This window comes from Lynx rufus, unplaced genomic scaffold (assembly GCF_022079265.1).
Source record: "Lynx rufus isolate CCGP_SWC_20201006 ecotype Redwood Valley unplaced genomic scaffold, mLynRuf1.p SCAF_2, whole genome shotgun sequence".
In the NCBI taxonomy this organism is placed as follows: Eukaryota; Metazoa; Chordata; class Mammalia; order Carnivora; family Felidae; genus Lynx; species Lynx rufus.
The window spans coordinates 121572517-121592577 of NW_025814834.1; the positions used below are offsets into that span (position 1 = coordinate 121572517).

Below are 20061 nucleotides of genomic sequence, written 5' to 3' on the forward strand. Positions count from 1 at the left end.
CTGTACCTTGTTTCATTCCTGTGTCTTCAGCAACCCTCAAATATATATATGCGGTTCCCAAATACATACATGTCAGGGGAGGCAGAAAAGCCCAATGTTTAAAGCATAATCCAAGACTCAGGTTCTAGTCCCAGCTCTGCCAACTACCAGTTTATCATCTCAGGCAAATAATGGAACCTCTGTGCTTTAATATCATCTTGTATAAAACGGAGATAATAATAACAGTGCTCACCTTGTAGGGTTATTGGGAGGATAACATTAGTTAATACCTACAAAATGCTTAAAATTTTACCTGACCTATAATAAACGCTCAGGAAACGTTAACCACTATCATCATCGTCGCCATCGTCCTCCTCCTCATTGTCATTCCTGTGCTTAGACGTGAATGTTGAACTGTTGATTAAGTATCTTCATTTAGATGTCTTACAGGCCCCTGAAGTTCAACATTTGAGAAACAGAATAACTCCTGTGTTCCCCTACTCACTCCCAAACTGCTATTTATATTTCCTGTCCTAGTCAGTGGGACCACTGCCCTTCAGGTGCCCAAGCCAGGAGCCAGGGAAACATCCTATTACATCAGTTCTGTGTGCTCACTACCGTCCAAATCCATGCCTGTGCCATTAGTCCCGCTGCCTCTGCGTGAGCTCGTCCCACCACCGTCTTGTATCTGAAAGGACACAGCTACCTCCTAGTCCATATCCATACTGTCCTGCCTGCAGTAGAGCACACCACTGTTCCTTCAGGCCTGCCTAATGATATTTTCTTAGAATGTTAATGGAAGCCTAAAATATTTACAGTGGAGTCCTTTGCAAAAGTTGGCCAAACTCAGGCCCAGGCAAGGAAAAAAAAAAATTCTGACTATATCATTGGGGTTTGGAGAAAAGAGGACTTAGTTCAGCATAAAACCCAGGATTTATTTATTTAGTAAATGAAAGGACTGTGTCATTCATGACTTCTAGCTGTCATCAGATAAAGGGGATCATGGACTAGGATATAAATCTGAGAGTCTCCATCAAGCAAATAGTGCTTTAACTCTTTAAATATGCTAATGAATAAAATCACAAAGAAGACAGCTAAAGTTGACAGAGCCCTGGGATCAAGGAGGGCGACCAAGGAGCAGTAATGTGAAGATCTTCCAGAGAGCCAAGATTGACTAATGTTGTGGGAGCCAGTGGACAGGAAAAGCGTCAAAGACGGTAGAAGTAGTCATTATTTTAAAGCACCGTGGAGAAATTAAGTAAGATAAGTAGTGAAAAGTCCTCATTACCCTTCATAGTAAGAGATGAGTGAAGACTTCATTGAGAGAATGTTTTTCACTTTTCGCTTTCTGATTGTTTACAGAATTGTTGAATTTCTCATCTTAAAATTTGCATGTAAGGAGCATCTGGGTGGCTCAGTCGGCTCGGGTCATGATCTCATGGTTCAGTTCATGAGTTCAAGCTCTGCGTGAGGCTGTGTGCTGACACTCAGAACCTGGAGCCTACTTCAGATTCTGTGTCTCCTTCTCTCTCTCTCTCTCTCTCTCTCTCTCTCTGTCTCTGTCTCTGTCTCTCTGCCCCTCCCCCACTTATGCTCTGTCTCTCAAAAAAGAAACATTTAAAAATTTGCATGAAATATTTTAAGTAATCCTTTTAAAAATTGCAAATTTTTTTTGGTTTCCTCAGTGTTGGAATAGCATAGTAAGTGCTAATTAAGTGCTTATGAGAATGCTGTTTGGCCAGGCTTAAAGAAAGGAAGGAAGGAAGAAAAGGAAGGAAGGAAGGAAAGAAAGAAGGAAAGGAAGGAAGGAAAGAAAGAAAGAAGGGAAGGAAGGAAGGAAGGAAAGGAAGGGAAGGGAAGGAAGGAAGGAAGGAAAAGAAGGAAGGGAAGGAAGGGAGGGAGGGAGGGAAGGAAGGAAGGGAGGGAAGGGAGGGAGGGAGGAAGGGAAGGGAGGGAGGGAAAGAAAGGAAGGAAGGAAGGAAGGAAGGAAGGAAGGAAGGAAGGAAAAGAAAGAAAAGAAAAGAAAAGAAAAGAAAAAAAGAAAGAAAGAAAGAAAGAAAGAAAGAAAGAAAGAAAGAAAGAAAGAAAAAGAAAAGTACAGTGTTGGAACAATCAGTTAAATGAAAGGCTTTTCCTGCTCTTTGTTCAGTAAAGTTCTGATTACATAGTCTTATCAGATAACATCTGTTATATCAACATTCCTACTATTTTGTTATGCTTAGTGGGTGGCTAATTTTTTTCTTTCTGTAGCACTTAAAGATATCACTTGACTATTTCCCCACATCTGATAATCCGTTTATATTTTGTTCACCCAGTAGCTACTGAATATTTTTCTTTAATGGAGACAGGAGGATTAGGTTGGTTTTTAGCATGTCTGCTCTCTCCACTTTTATTCATTATTGTACCAGAGGTTCTAACCAGTGTAATATGGCAAGAAAAAGAAGCAAAATGCCTCTAGATGTAGAGAGGAGTAAATAATACTGTCTTTATTCACAGATGACGTGAGCATCTATGTAGAAGACCCTGTGGTATCCTCAGAAAAACTAGTAGAATTAATAAGTAAGTTTTATCAGGGCTTCAGGGTTTGAGATCAGTATTCACAAGTCAGTTGTATATATTAGCAACAGGCAGTGCAATTGAAATTTAAAAGATAATGTTATTTATATTAGCTTCAAAATCTATTAAGTGCTTATGGGTAAATAGGGCAAAAGATGTGAAAGACTCGTGCACTGTACAAGTTGTGTACATTGCAAAACATTTGTGAGAGAAAGGAGGCATAAATAAAGGAAGACATGCTGTATTTGGGGGTTAGAAGACACTATTATTGTCAAAATCTCAGTGCTTGCTAAATGTACAGATTCAATGCCAATCAAAAGTTCAGCAAGCTTTTTTGTAGAAATTGACAAGCAAAAATGCAAAGATAAAAGAACCAAAGCGATTTTATTTATTATTTATTTATTTTTAAATGTTTATTTATTTTTGAGAGAGACAGAACATGAGTGGTAGAGGGGCAGAGAGAGAGACAGAGGAACACATAGAATCAGAAGCAGGCTCCAGGCTCTGAGCTGTCAGCACAGAGCCCGACGTGGGGCTCAAACCCATAAACCGTGAGAACATGACCTGAACTGAAGTCGGACGCTAAACTGACTGAGCCATCGAGGCACCCCCTCCCCACTTTTTTTTTTTTAATGGAGCCAAAACAATTTTAAAAGAAGACCAAAGTTGAGGACCAACACTCCCTGCTTTCAAAGCTTATTCTAAAACTGCAGTACTCAAGACAGCACAAGGTATTGGCATAAAGGTAGACATCTAGATCAGTGGAGCAGAATAGAGAACCCTGAAATAGATTCACGTGTATAGAGATAACTGGTTTTTGAGAAATGTGTGAAGTCAGGTCAGTGGAAAAAGAACATTCTCTTCAACAAATGATGCTGGAACAATTAGATATCTATATGTAAAACAACAACAACAACTTTGACCCATGTCTTGCATCACATACAAAAATGAACTGGAAATGGGTCAAAGACCTTAATTGTAAAATGTAAAAGTGTTAAACTTCTAAAAAGAAAATATAAGAGAAAAAGCTTTGTGACATTGAGTAAAGCAAAGATTTCTTAGATACAACACCAAAACACAACCCATAAACAAAATTGGACTTCATCAAATTTAAAAACTTCTGCCTTTTTAAAGATGGTTAAGAGAGTGAAAAGATGAGGCTACAGCCTGAGAGAAATCTTTGTAAATAAGCATTTATCTGAAAAAGGATTTCTCTTTAGAATAAAGGAATCCCAGAAATCACTAATAAGGAAAAACTCAGTTTAGAAACGGGCAAGAAATTTGTGCTAGCATTTCCCCAAAGAAAATATATAGATGGCAAATAAGCACACAAAAAGATGTTTAATATAATTGGTCATTGGGAAGGTGCAAATTAAAAATGAGGTATCATTGCACTCCTGTTAGAATGCTAAAACTTAAAAGAGTGCCCATACCAAATGTTGGTGAGAATGTGGAAGAACTGGTATTCTGATGCAGTGCTGATCTGAATGTAAAATGTTACAGAAGCTTTGGAATGCAATCTGGCAGTTTATTTAAAGAGCTGAACGTACACCTACCATGTGATCTGGCCATTCCACTCTTAGTATTTACCTGAGACAAATGAAAATCTATCTATACAAAGACTTATACACAAACGCTCATGGAGGTTGTATTGTAACCCCAAACTGGAAACGACCCCCCTATGCCCGTCACTAGAAGAACTGATAACCAAACTCGTATATCCATACAATAGAATACTACTCAGTAATGAAAAAGGATGAAGTGTTGATGCACATCACAACACGAATGGATTTCTAAGTAATTATGCTGAGTAAAAGAAGCCAGACAAGCGTGCACACCGTATGATCTCATTCGTATAAAATTCTAGGGCACACAAACGAACGTGTAATTACGGAAAGTAGAGCAGCGATTACCTGCAGACAGGGAGGGGGGGGTGATGGGAGGAGGGTGGGAGGGGAGAGTGGCAAAGGGCCCTGAGAACCTCCAGGACTGATAGCTATGTCCTTTTTCTTGATTATGGTGATGGTTTTATGGGTGTGTGTGTGTGTGTGTGTGTGTGTGTGTGTGTGTGTGTGTATCAATGCTTAAAAAATTGTATACTTCAAATATGTGCAGTTTATTATATGTCAGTTATATTTTAAAAGATACGTTTTTTTAAACTGCAATGAAATACTGCTACACTGCCACCAGAATAGCTAAAATTTGGAAGACCAGCAGTACCAAATACTGACAGTGATGTGAAGTGACAGGAATTCTCCTACATCATAAGAGGGAGTTGGAAATCATGCAACTACTTTGAAAAGAGTTAACGAAAATTTCTTATAAACTAAATATATACCTAGCCTGTGACCCATCAGTGCCACTAAGTATTTACCCAAATGAAATGAAAATTATGTGCCAAAAAAGACTTCTATGAGAACGTGCATAGCAGCTTTAGTCATAGCAGCCAAAGACTGGAAACAGCCAGGCACCCATCAATAAGATTATGAATAATTAAGCTCTAGTATATTCTCGTAATGCAGTGTTTCTTGGCAGTGAAAGAGAACACACTACTGATAGACAGAACCACATGCTAGAATCTTAAAAACATTAAGCTGGGTAGGAGAACCCTTACATAAAAATTATACTGTATGAATCCATTTATATGAAATTCTAGAGCAGACCAGACTAATCCATGGTAGAAAAAAAATCAAAACATTGTTTGCCTCCGTGGAGAGGGCCATAAGGGAAGAGGAGTATGAGGGAACATTCTGGGGTGATGAAAATGTTTTCTAACTTAATAGGAGTTTTTGCCTCTCCAGTGTGTGCATTTGGTGAAACAGTAAAAGTACACACAAAATCTGTGCACTTCGTCGAATGTAAATTTTATAGCAAAGAAACTGAGTGAACGTTGAACTCTAGTTAGATGAATGCTGTATTTGGGGACAGCTTCTTGATGTCTGCAGTTTACTTGCAAATGCAAAAACGTAAGATCCACAGATGGATAGACGGATGGATAAATATGTGATAGAGAAAACATAAGGAAAGTGTTAATGATTGAGTGGTGGCTATGCTGGTATTCACTGTAAAACCCTTCCAACTTTAGTGACTATTTGAACATTTTCATAATTTTCTTTTGTTACAAATGCAGACTTACCAGAATAGTGTTCCTTTATACCAGACTTATAAAAATGTGTAGCCACTGTTTGCTAAGATATGGCTTTAGTCCCTCCTCCTCCACACAGAAAATCTATAAATAGCTATCCATCCTGTGACTTTGATGGAAACACATTACCAGAAATTTCAGAGTTAGAGCCACTAGCCTTGGCTGTCACACGTTGGAACTGTTTCAGATAGGAGTCAGTGGCAGGCTGGGCAGAGGCTGAAGACCAGATGAATAAAGTGAAAACTGTTATATTACCTCTTCATAACATTTTGGGATGGGGAAAATTAGGATTGAGAGAATAAAACCCATGTGTAATGAAATCCACCATTATTTTATACTAAGTCAAGAACTCTAAATGGGGTGTTTGTAATTATAAAATAATGAGATGAAATCAAGGGCTAATAAAACAATCGAATCACATTGTTCTGATTTTGATACTCTTCAGATCTTTTCCAGGCCACTCCACCCAAAGTGGTAATAAATTGACTGCTCATATAAATCACTACTCTTTTTCTCCTTAGAAGTTTACTAATACAAGGCAAAGTAACAGAATTTAAACCCACCATTGATTCTGGCTCCAACTGATTAGTGCATACGTGTGTAAACAGTCTTCTAGTTTATATTGTTTTGTGATTCTGTGTTCTTGGCTTTGCGTTTGTGAATAATTGGGTGAAAGAATTTATGGCATTCACAAAATATCAAAGCAGTCCTTTTTCAAGTTTTACATTTTTTTCAGTTTGTTAAAATAGTAGATAATAAGTAATACAAATTTACCTATGTAAATGTATATGACTTATAAATAATTGAAAATTAAAAGTTAAGCTATATAAAAGTTAAAATTTTAAAAAGTGAAGACAATGTTCTTGAGTTTTCTGCTCAGGTTGCTGAGCAGAAGTTAACTGAGTTTTTACTTCTATCTACTTTGAGTAATTTTCTCTTGCAATACATGGAGGATGTGAAGAAGGTAATGGCAGAAAGTGCGACAGAGAAATGTGTTTCTTTCACATATCGCTGCCTCAACTTCCCCAATCCAACTATCTCTTTGAGTTTACCACCGCCGCCCCCATGTTGGTCTGGTGTGGCATATGCAGGAGTGCTTTCGTAGAACTGTACAATTAAGAGGGACCTTAAAGATCATTTAAGTCTAATTTGCTGATTTTATAGATGAAGAAACTGAGGCACCGATTGAAGGGCAATATTTTTTTTTTTAAATTTTTTTTTTCAACGTTTATTTATTTTTTGGGACAGAGAGAGACAGAGCATGAACGGGGGAGGGGCAGAGAGAGAGGGAGACACAGAATCGGAAACAGGCTCCAGGCTCTGAGCCATCAGCCCAGAGCCTGACGCGGGGCTCAAACTCACGGACCGCGAGAACGTGACCTGGCTGAAGTCGGACGCTTAACCCACTGCGCCACCCAGGCGCCCCATGAAGGGCAATATATTTTTATTGTAGAATGAAGAAACATTAAACCAGCCCTAAACAGTATTAAAGTAATAAGCTCAGAAACTCTTATTACTCCATTTGTTAATTCTTCCAAAACATTGAATTCCTTACTTTTTTGGTTGGGCATTAATTGGATGCTATGAATATGGTATTGAATAAGACATTCCCCACATTAGGGAGTTTATAGTCTATTTAGAGAATCAGATAATATAATACTATTGCTAGCTTTGCAGTAACATGAGTAAACAAAGTGTTGTTGGAACATTTAGAAGGAGGCTCCTTTTCCGCTTTGGGTGGAGGGTGGTAAAAGAAAGCCTCCTCATTGGGGTGAATTTTGATCTGAGCTCTGAAGAACACTTAGCCAGGCAAAGAATTGAGGGAAAGGGTGTCAGGACTATAAAAGCAGCATGTAAAAGGGTTTTGAGGCAAGAGAACAATGGCACAAAAGTCTTCTGCATAGGCCCTTATAGCTCTGTATGTTTCTCCCTTTTTCCAAGTGGCTGGGGCTCCTTGCATACATAGGTAGTCACGTGTCTCTGTGGGCCATTCATTATAGTCAGTACATTTTGCCTTAGCTAGTTGTTAGTCTCATGCTTATAATCTGGCTCCTCTACTAGGCTCTAAGCTCCCTTTAGAGGAGCGGCTCTATCATTGTTTTCCTGTTTGACGTACAACTGAATGCTTAGGACACAGATGACCAGCAGATGTTTATGCCTTGCATAAATGTTTACTGTCTTAACACAGCCTTTTGGTTCTTCTCTGTCCAGACTCTACAATCTTCTAATTTTCTTAAGCTCCTTCTGGAATCTGTAACATGTCTGTGACCTCTCCATAGCTCTTACTGGTTTATTAGCTACCTCTGTGGCCAGCCTGAGAGCTTCTTCTAATCTGCAAGTTTCACTAACCTAGTTTGCAGAAGTTTACATTCGTGAGGTATATAACAGCATGTGCTTTAAAGGAACTGATGTCAAAAACTGATTGGGAGTATATAATTGAGTGACTATTCAATTTGATTTAAATTAACTCGCCTAGTTCTAGCAAGGCCAAATGCCTCCCCTCCCCTCCAACACCCCCCTTTAAATAAACTTGGTAATACTGGGGGCAGGGGGAGAGGGTAGCGGAGAGGCTAATGTTAATACTTGAGGCCTTATGCCAGTCATTGGTAGTGTAGCCAAAATAAAATAGTGACTCAAGCTATAAAAATCATTGTAAAGTAAGTCCTATCTTTATTTATTCTTTCTTTATCAAATATTTTGAGAATGCTGGTTCTGTCTGTGTCTCACAAAACATTAGGCTGTTATTCTATGATTGTCTGCCAAGTACTAGGGAAATTATAGAAATGGACGTAAGAAACTGAAATCCTAGGAAGCAGGAATAAATGCTCTAAATGCAGTGTAAATTTCTGGTATTAAGAACTCAATAGAAGGGGTAATCTGGAGCTGGAAGGGAGAAATAATGATTGAAAATGAGTCTCTACCAAGTTCTGCAAATCTGGACAGGATCCTGATAAGTCAGTGCAGTGTTGTCTCTCTTCTTTCATGCCTTTTCTTGTAAGAAAGCGTGAAGGAGAAGGAGGTATGTCATATTAGGGGCCTAGAATATGTGAAAGGTTTGGACAGCCAGTGGAAAATGTGGTAAGACTATACAAAAGAAATTAACAAAATGACTGGCATCAGTGGCAGATATCCAAAGTGTCCTGTATTTGTAACGTGCCCAGTTGTACATTTGTAGCGCACTGTCCCCAGGGCACACGTTCGTATGCACATTTCCTTCTGTAAATAAAATGGGGATAGCGACAATATTGCACCTACTGCGCAGAGCCGTTGTGTAAGCCATTGGTAAACATGACTGATTAGATCAGCAATTGAGAGCGATGAACAATAATTTGTGAGTTCCAGCTGTTGCCTAGTTTATGTCACTATTGTTTGCTGTTAATAATTTTTCTTTTTTGCAACAAATTTTGCAGACTGGCTCTTACAGAGGGTTTGCATGTTGTAAACTGAAATGAGTAAAGGTGCCTTCACGTTCACAGAAGATTCACTTTGACTAAGAAAGACTGCATGCCAAATGTCAAATGAAAAATAAATGTATCACATTTCGGCACAAATTTTCTTCGCGGTCTCATTTGGAAAAATGATGAGTTTCTGAGATTTGGAAATGTTAACCATTTTCAGAGTACCACTGAATCCATTATTCTACCAAATAATGCAGGGTCCTTTTGCCCACAACCCACAGTAAGAAGCGTATATTATGTGACAACACACTACACATGGAAGCATACAGACACCTCACAGAAGCGAAAGCTTTATGAAACACTTGGCTCGCCCCTTATCACCTTCCCTAGTAATTGTTGCCCTAGCGTGTTTCCTTTTCATTGTGGTTGTTTTTAATTCTGTCCATAATCCACTAAACTAATTGCATAATTCACTGATGAGCTACCACCTGCACTTTGACAAATACAGCTCATTATAAGCTTTTTCTGACATCAGTTTCAACTTTGAAATAATAGTTTCTCTCTAGTATAAATTTTCAGAATCACGTTGTGCATTTCTAACACTGGCCCCTGGCTTAAATTGTGTTTCTCTTCTATTGATTAGGTATCAACATGGTTTTTTACCACCTTTTCTGTCTCAGGACTGAAGGACAAAATCCACCATGTGGACAGCCTCCACCAGCTATTTTCTGCCATATCACCAGAACAGATTGATTTTCCACCTTTTGTCCTTGAATATGATGCCAGGGTAAGAAGTTCCAGGAGTTCTCCCTCACCCGGTGTAGTATCTTAACTGCTCTATGGGGCCCTGCTTAGGCGCACAGCATCCTTTTATTATAAGATGGTATTAATGCAATTCGTGTGTTTTAGTAAACTTGACAGTATCATTCAACATTCTCTTCCTGCAGTAACTAGGAAAACGCTTTGTCCTAAGAGAGCTTTTTCCTCAGTTAACTTTTCAATGGGAGATTTTTCTGCTGGTTTGAAGCCAGCCCTTGCTTATATGGTCAGTTTTCTGCCACCTCTGCCGAATTTCCTTAAGATTGAATCGCTTTTTATCTACATAAGTAAGGTCAGAAGAATCTCTTGGTGTCTGACATTTTCAGCATTAATTCAAACAAGGTAGCCTAGCCTTTACCCTGCTGCAAGTTTCATTTTGCTGAAAGTTTATCTAATGTTTTTAAGAACAAGCAACACTAGTATTATTATTACTTCTAGATGAATTTGTGAATATATCAAACACTAGTAAAGGGCTACTCTTGAGTTTCATTAAAGCTCTATCCATCGCTTTGTGTTTATTCTCACTACCGCTTTAGTAGTTAAAAACAAAACAAAAGTAAGTAACATGCTTGGCCAAAAGATCATCAGTCTCCTTATTTAACTGTTGCTGATTACGTAACATTATGCATGAATCAGGGAATATATTTGAAGGTTATATTAAGCTTCAAATGGATTGTTCTTCCCCAATTATTGTACAGCATGTATACACCAAAATAAATATTCTACAAGACATTTTCTCTCCACCATTTCTTTAACTTCAGCTATAATTCCTGTGTTCCTTTATGTGAAGAGCAAAGTATTTAATGTGTTCTAATGACTAATAAAATTTCGTATTTGGCTTTTGTGCAGAGAGGATTTGTAATTGGAGTAGCTGGATCATAGAAAGATTGTTGAATATGTGGAAGGGGGGGAAGAATACCAATTTGTGTTCATGCAGATTTCTGGGGTAGAAAATAACCTTATTATTATTCTTTTGAACTATATATCACTCTTCTTAATATTTAAAAAAAATGGATAGCGGGAAATAAAAGGAAAGATACTAAAAGACATTTTGAGATCAAAAATTTGGAATGACAGTTCAAAGCTAGTATCTGGATTTATAATATATTTTCTGGGGTAGAACATACAAGTTGGATTGCATTGGTTAGAAAACCCAAACGACTGTTTTTTAAGCCAACACATTTTCTATAATCTTAGGGGCCCATAAAACAGACTTTCGTTAAATATCAACACCACACTCTAGCCTGGTTTTGTCTGTCTGTTTTGTTTGTGTGCTTGTTTTAGGTTTTTCTTCTATTTTGTATATCAAATGCGGGCCTAATTAATGATGTGATTAATTACATTTTAATAAAACAACCTATAATGTAACACTTGGGTCATTGGATCATCTCTCTGTGCCTGTACTAGAGCTTTCTAAAATTGAGATATCAGGTCATCTATATATAAAGGCCAAAGAGAAGGACAAAAAAGGGGAGAAACTAAAGAAGGTGTCAGGAGACAATGTGGAAAAGGCTGGCAGAGGGCAGGTCACTAGATGCTAGAGCTTTACATGTTACTTGCAGCACTTTGGCTCTGTGGGGAGTGGGGAGTGTTCTACAAGGGAGAACTGCCATTATATTTCTGTTTAGAACCATGGCAAAAGCAACAGTGCAGAACGTGACTGGAGAAGGATAACACTAGAGGCAGGGAGACAAGGAAGAGGCGAGTAGAGGATCGGAGGAGAAAGGAGACTAGAGCTGGGGCAGCAGCAGTGCTCATGGCAAGGGCTTGAAGATCTTAGAAGTAGACATTTTAGGAAATAAAACCCACAGCATTTGGTGACGGAGGAAGCCATTCAGGAAGATGAAAGGGCAAAGATGCCTAAAGTGACTACCAGAGCTTCCGCCGTGGGAGACTTGGTAGATGGCGTGGCTGCCACCCCAGAGGGGCATTTTGGAGGAAGAGCATGGGGGGCAGGGGCAGTGTTGGAGTGGGAGAGAGGAGACAGGCGGTGTGTTTGTTCAGTTTGTGACACTGCGTTTGAGGTGGCCCGTGGAACACTGAGGTGGAGATCCAATAGGTGGTTGGTTATTGCCTTGTAAGGAAACATTTTCTCTTGCTAGGAAGAATTGAAAGTATGATTAGAGAAAAGGAAATAAGTATGGAGTTGGTTAATTTACTGGCATGTTCAGGCATGCCTTGCACATAGTAGGTGTGATGTGGCGTTTGTTGTTGGCAGGTCTCAGCGGGCTTCTATTTTCTGGGTCTTGTGTGACTTAGAATAGTGACATAAGTTTTATGGGAATGAAAGGAACCTTTGAAGGTAGCTAGAAGGTAATTTTTATCTATCTGTATCAAAATGGTACGGAGATGATTTCAGAAAAGGAGCTAGCCAGTCAGCACTCTTATAAATGTAGTCGAAGAAGAGTATACAAGTTTACCTGGCGACAATTCTTCAAAGTTCTTTGACTGTTTCCAGAAATAGAGAAAATAGATTGCACGGCAGTCTCTTGCACAGTGTGAGACTAATGTAAAAAGCTCTATTTCATAGCATTAAGAATTAGATTTGCCCTTCCTACTTCATCACAACTTAATGCGGATGTAAGAAACCTGAAACAATATGGTAGTCGAATGGAACGGAGAAATCTTAAAGACAGATAGTGAACCATTTCTTTTCAGATGAACTTCAAAGTTGATTTATTTGTTGAGGCATGTTTCGTAAGCATAGCTTCCATGCGTGTTGAGGATATAGGATTGGTTAGTATGAAAGATCTTGATGGGCAATTCTGAAATACAAAACAAAAACAAAAAGGCTTTCCTTAACTTTTTTTCAAATAACATGAAAGGCAGCCAATCCTAGGATTTGTTTCTACCTAATTTTTAGAAATGTTTTTAATATCTGGTCAGATTTGTAATCAGAAAGTAAGTTTTCCTAGATATTCTCTTGTTTTCCGGGCTAAGGTCCCAAGATCAATTCTTGCCCTAGAGCATCTGCTCTGAAGAATATTAGAGCTTTTGATTCCCTTAGATAACATTTAGCCACCTACTGGGTTCAAAACCAGATACATTTAATGCTCTGTCATAACCAATAATGTAAATGTACCGTAAAGCAATGCTATTTTCATCTGTCCGCCATTCTGCTTTCCTAATTATTATCTACATTGGTGCTAAACAGTTCTGTTTATGATTTACTGACAAACAAGTTTTTTGTCAAATACTTTCCTTAGATATGAGAAATGAATCCTAAGTCCAATAAGTATAATCAGAGGTCCGTCTACCATAAAGTGAACTGTCTTCATTTTTTTATTAAGATAAAGTTAGCCAAAATGAAGTCAGGAAATTTGCCCTTACTCTTGTTTTCCACCATTCTACGTTAATTTAAGATGCAGCACACAGTAAGACAATACAGTCTAAAAAAGTAAATCTGGGTGTTAGATTTGAATAGACGAGGATTTAAATTCAGACTCTTCTGGTTACTGCTGGCTGGCCTTGGGTGAGTTCTGCAAGCTGTGTGATCCTTGGTGTCTTCTTCTGTAAAAAGAGGATGTTATCTACTTCATGGCATTATGTGAGAATATGAAGGGATAATGAAAGGAAAGTGCCGATAAAGTGTCTGGTATATAGAATTAAATATTAAGTAATGAGGTTATTTAAAAATATTACCATCCTGATTACCTCTGCCTACTCTACACCAGCTCTGGCTGACTCCAGCGGACCTGGTTTGATGGCTGAGGGCCTTGCTCAGGGCCACGCATGTGCTAGACATTTTACAGAGGCCATATCGCCGACTGTAAATCCCGTTCTTTCACATTCCCATTTGAATTGGTTTTATTACTTAATGTTCTTGTCTTTTTTTTTTTCTTCCACAGGAAAATGGGCCTTACTATACATCTTATCCCCCATCACCAGATTTGTGACCTGCCATCTTTTAGCGCTACTGGTTTCCAGGGACGTCACTTTCTCCACGAATTGCTACCTATTGAAGTGATATTCATTTTTGCTCTTCAGATCCAGAGAGCCTTTTGTCCCCACCTCTCTGGTATTTTTTTATTGACTGTATATTTTCTGGCACATAAGCAATCTGAAAATGGTAGGCCATTCCGAACTGCACACTTATTTTAAATTTGTATATTTGTATCAAATGAAAATGTTCATTTTTAGAGGGTTGTTAATAGAAATCGGGGAGCAACTTTTGAGTATCTTCAGTTTCCTGAGAGGACACTAGATTCTCCGTTAGACCAGCCACCAATGTTGTCCATGCCATCTCTCTAACATTGCACGCTTCCTTTGTGTACTTCACTGTTTCTCAAAATATATAGAACCAGTGTGTGCTGACCATAGATGCATTGTTTGCTTCAGATCATGGCACTACATTTTATGCAGATAATTTGGTTATGATAAAAGAGAATTGTCTGGGATCAAGGATGTGGAAATGTATTTGATCAAAATACCAAAATCGTTAGCAAAATATAGGTCTTAGAATCTTACTGCACTAGTTAAGACAAAGATTTAAGGACTAAAGTTCCTTGGATTTATGATTTGTTAAGATTGCCACTGTTCTGGTCTCAGTAGTGGAGGACAATAAGACCATATCTTCCGCATTTTTCCTATAATCATGGGTGATTTGGTTGCCTTATTTTAGAGGACTTCACTTATTAGTACTCTTAAGTGAAAGGTATCTCTTAGACTCGATCAGTGACCCTTTCAAGAGCATGGTCTTCCCAGAGGTGTGATTTTGTTTGGCTCTTAAAGCTGCTCCCTCTAAGGACATTTCCTCGCAGTGTCTCTTGAGTTGCCTACATCAATATGGAGGAAGTTTGTTGCAGCAAATGAAATTCCAGATCACATTTGCCACTCAGACTCTATTTGTGCCTTAGCTTGTTTATGAATAAGAACCAGAATTACGATTCCTACCTCACAGAGGTATCCTAAGAGCATTTAGAAAGGGCTTTTGATGCCTTTGGGTGCAAAATGCTAGCAGAGCTTATCTAGGGTGTCGTTTCGGTCAGTCTTTAAATGATAATAAATAGACTTGAGGGTACTACCAGGCACTCCTCTTGTCCTTGGCACCTTCTGAGTCATTTTTCTTTTCGTGGGACAAGAGCTGCTAGTGAAAAATCCCAACCGTGAGGACCTCCTTCCTACTTTGTCCAGAATTTCTTCTGGCCTGCTCCTCCCCCAATGCCACACTTTAACAAGAGGCATCTGTTAGCCATTTTAAACATTTCTTCTTGAATTAAGGTCAAACCACTGTCATTTCCATCTGGTTGTCTTCATATTCCTTTTGATTCCTATGCCATGCCCCTCCCTCAGTCCATCCTGTACATTGGTGGTTCAGGGAAGAAAAAGTAGAACCCTTCTGTTCCAGTGTGTTCAGGATCAGTGCTTCCAAAGGTCCCATACATCTGTGCCCAAGTTAATCGTTCAGTGGCGATAAAGGAAACCTCCTCCTTTTATGACAGAGAAATTCCCCTATAGTTGTATTAGCCCCATTCAAGCAACAGGGGGCTTTACATTTCTTCGATAAACCCTCTTCTCTTTTGTATGTACTGGACACATTTGCTTTGCATCATATATCAAAGCCACTTAGCTCCTTATATGTGCTTATTTGGTAAGAGTTTCCTGTTATGTTCCCTAGGTCATCAGATCCAGATAGCCAGTCAGTTGGCTGGTATTAGGCTTCCTCCTTCCTCTCTGATAGCACTGCTTTAAATCCCTTAAGCTTTGAGCTTTAAAAATCTGAAAAATTATCTTCATCTTCTCCAGGCTATTATTAGATCAGAGTTGGGGTCACTGGGAGCGGTCATTAAAAATATACCACCTTTTCTCTTTTGAAAGTGGACTGGGCTACCTCCAGTTGGCATCTGGCCTGAATCATTTCCTCTGTAGATAATAGAGGCTGCAAACTACTTTGCCGTTCAAAAGGAACTAAAATTATTGGAAAGAATAATTTGGAAAGAATGTCCCTCTGCTATATTCATATGAGTATATTAATGTCTAGTAACACAAGCAAGATTCTACATATAGTGAAATTCTGGTTCAATTGATATCCTAGGGTATAAAGGTAATATGAAAGTATATACATGTCAGCCCCATTTCACAATTGAATGGTGTCCAAAGATAAGGGCTGTACTTTTCAGTGAAACTAAATTTGGTATGGGACCAAGCTCATGCTTTTATAGCTGCCTAGAGTGTTATATAATGAAGTTGTTTCAGCGCATAAAGTCCTACGAGGGGAACATAGTGACCTTATGGTGAAATGATCATGTAAAGTTCAGTATGTATCTGCCTTTGTCAACAGGTTGCGTTGTCTGGATAACATGCCATTTTCCAGGGACACATTAGAGGATAAAAGGGTGACTGGGTGGAGATGAGCACTAGCATCTGATGTTAATTCAAAGCCCCACCAAGTCTTTGATTTAATCCAACTTCGGTCATGCCAGATGCTAGTCGAATTGAGGAAGAAACAACTTCTAAAATTTTAATTTAATTCATTAATTCATCCAAGGCATAATAGGATTTTTTAAACAAGTACATTTCTTCAGCATATATTTGGGTTCTTCTTAACTCCTCTATATCCAAGTTTCTTGCTAGCGAAAATAACGTCTGGAAAAAAACTATCTTTATTAGACTCCTAAAGCTTAGAGATCAAGTGGTCTCAGGATTTTCTTTAATATACATCTTATTTCACTGGCTGGTGCTCTGTTATATTTATTTTTTCAAAGGAATCCAAGTAGTTTGAGACCAAATAACAGGATTTTTAATTTTGATAGGAAAAATGGATACAGGTTTTTGATCACATATCTGAAATCTGAAAGGATTAAAATATCTTGCATTTCTAGAGAGGGATGAGAGTAACCACTCCAGTAGAAGAACAGGGCCTGACTATTTCTCCCTGTTCTCCATTTGCTTAGATATTGTTTAATGAATTCATACTGTAGGTAATGGTTTCTTTTCTTTGCAATAGTTAATAAGAAAATGGTAAAATGTGGTTTCCGTATAAGCTACAAATCGCTCTTTGTGTTTCCCCTGATTGTGTATGTATATATAGAGAGAGTTTATGTTGATTAATATATGAATAGAAATGATTGGAATTTGAAGTACTAGAAGGAGGACTGTATTTTAAGACCAGTGGATTGATTGTATTAATGACCCAGAGGACTATAAGGTAGCAGCATATGCACCTCTAAAATTGGAGATGGCCAGTGAGTTTCAGATGGTAGTTCTCTTAAGTTATGGTCATCATAGTCCACATGCACTAGAATGTTTTACCTACACTGGCACTGATATACCTCATGGTACGTGATTGACTCTGGTTCAGGATTGCCTGAAACCATGAAAGATTAAAGGAGGACTCTACCTGTGATCTAGGTCATATCAGAAACCCAGAGATTATAAGGATTGCCCAGTAGGCCAAACCCTATATACATATACATATACATATACATATACATATACATATACATATACATATACACATACACATCCTATATACATCTACCTTCATACATATGTATGTGAATATATGTGTGTACACACACACACACATACACATACACCCAGTAATCCACTTTGCATCACATTCTTTGAATGTGGTTTCTATGGCCCATATGTAGATAACACAGAGCAATAAATAACATAGTTCAAGCTTTGATTCTATCAGAATAGCCCTTAAGCAGATGATATCAAGGTCACTTTATGTGTTAGTGGCTCTTTTGGATATTAGTTAATTTTGGTTTCCTTGCTTCCAGGAATAGTATCTAATCTTTTTACATGAAACAAGCACGAAATGTATAGGGTCACTGAGTTCAAGAAGAAAAACAGATATTCTATAGGTGAATTACACTAACAAAATCGTTACTGCTGAATGATCTAATATTTTTGTTGAACGGTTAAAATTAATACATTTTGTATATGCAATCATACTTTTCCTTTGCGGTGTGTTTTGTTAGTGTAAGCGCACAGTCATCATAAACTGAGCCAGCACTTTGTTAGACCAATTCTTGTGGGCCAAAATATTTAAATAAGAGTTTAACATATGTAAATGATTTTAATTGCTGTTGGGCACAGAAGACCCAAAAATGTTTTCTTGACATGATCTTAAAATGTGTTTATTCAGAATTCAGAATGCTTTTATGAATATTTTATTTTACTTTTTATTTTTTTTTTAATGTTATTTTTGAGAGAGAGAGAGATACAAAGCGTGAGCAGGGGGAGGGGCAGAGAGAGAGAGGGAGACACAGAATCCAAAGCAGGCTCCAGGCTCTGAACTGTCAGCACAGAGCCAGACGCAGGGCTCGAACTCAAAGACTGCGAGATCATGACCTGAGCCAAAGTCGGAGTTTTAAGCAACTGAGCCACCCAGGTGCCCCTGAATATTTTACATTTAAAAATATATTTTGGTCTTTCTGAAGTTGAAGTTAGATCCCATCACTCTGTAAATATAGCCTATGAAGAGCCAGTAGTAAAATGGTAGTGTTTATATTGAACCATAGGGTGGGATAGTTTGTTTTGGTCATTTACACCTGGATTTTCTGTAATCACCAAAGTTAACCTATGGAGTTAAATGCAGTGAATTTTACTGTCAACCTTCTCTATGGGGACTTGGACTAGTGTTTCTCAAACTTTAATGTGCATACAATAAATCATCTGGCAATATGTCAAAATGCAGATTCTGATCCAGTAGCTCTGGTGTGGGGCCTGGGATTCTCAGTTTCTAACAAGCTCAGGTGATTATCAATACTCCTGGTCCCAAGACCACAAGGAAAAAAGCCGAGACTATATTCAGCTTCCATATTTTCCCTGTTTCGAGGAAAGGAGACATAACTATCGTAATCCTTTCTGTGGGCCAGGCACTCCGATTCATTATCTCATTTAATCCTACAAATCCTTTGAGGTCAATGGTGATAGAGAGGTTAAATGACCTGCTGAAGCCCACGCACACAAGCAGTGCATGACAGAGGCGTGTTTCTCAAACTTGAATAATGCACATCCCCTTTTAATAAGGAGAGGTTGTCTTAGTTCCTCAGTGTTTACTCCATTATTTATTATGTTATCTCAGTTTATATAAAGCTATGTATAATGCTTTACGCTTATAGTTCTTGCACAATTATAAAACCAGAAGAAGTTTATAGATTAGATACAAGCAAAACTATGAAACCAATACAACTTAAAGTAACCTTAACGAAATAGGATGGACAACGATGTTTTGCCCAAACAGAACTGTCACCCGTAATATGATGATGGTACTGAGCGCTGTAGCACAGGTTCCTTCAGGGTTAGCACACACCCGCCCTGTGCTGTGTGTGCTGCGTAGTGACTCAGCTGTCTCCCCCGTGTGTCTCAGTTCAGACTGTTCCTTTCATTTGTTTAGCACATAGTGGTATCACTTGGCCTTCATCTAGCTTGAATGTATCGTTCCCCTATTAAGTCAGCCTCTGTTCTCCGTAAGCCTTCCGCAGCCAAAGCAGAACCCAGCTTTAGTGTGCAAGTAAACATAAATACGAACGTAGGCACTTAAAATGTCCTGGCAAAATTGGGTTTTAAAGCAGTTTATGTTAATAAACTAATATCCGGAACATGAATATTAATTATTTTGAAGTTTTTCATCAGCACGAAAAATGTCTAATTCTCACAGTAAACTCATGGATTCCCCCAACCAAACACACACACACACCCACACACTCACATTCCCCCCCACCATTCCCCCCACCCCCTGACCCAAGAATTTTTAAGGATGGTTAGTTAATATTGGTGCTTTGGCCCCTAACACACCTAGGTTCAGACCTCGGGCATGGTTCCCCACCTTTTCTGAACCTCAGTGTTTCCATGTGTTCAACAGGGATAATAATACTCATTGGATAATTAGAAAGAAATGCAATAATGCTCATAAAGCATGGATGGTTAAGTGTTTATAGAAGGTAGCTACCATTGCTTTGATTAGAAATGATAATAACTGGGGCACCTAGGTGGCTCAGTCACTTAAGTGTCCAACTCTTGATTTCGGCCAAGGTCATGATCTCACAGTCATGAGATTGAGCCCCATGTCAGGCTTCACGCTGGGTGTGGAGCCTGCTTGGGATTCTCTCTCTCCCCCTCTCTCTGCCCCTCCCCCACCTCAGAATAAATAAATACTAAAAAAAAAAGAACAACTAACATTTGAGGACTTAGTATGTGCCTTCTACA

The 20061-nt window shown here is 38.6% G+C and overlaps 1 protein-coding gene across 2 annotated transcripts in view; it reads left to right on the forward strand.

The window, feature by feature from the left end:
- Nucleotides 1–14294, forward strand: part of GDAP2 (ganglioside induced differentiation associated protein 2) — a 59726-nt gene extending 45432 nt beyond the window's left edge. Inside the window, exons 13-14 of one of the 2 annotated variants that reach the window (XM_047082497.1) lie at nt 9722–9865; nt 13746–14294. In XM_047082497.1, coding sequence (XP_046938453.1) covers nt 9722–9865; nt 13746–13793 — 192 coding nt within the window. In that variant the 3' untranslated portion in view covers nt 13794–14294. Of the gene's footprint in view, nt 1–9721; nt 9866–13745 lie in introns of those variants that run through there. The other variant, XM_047082499.1, reaches the window with a different exon arrangement.
- Nucleotides 14295–20061: the final 5767 nt, after the last annotated feature.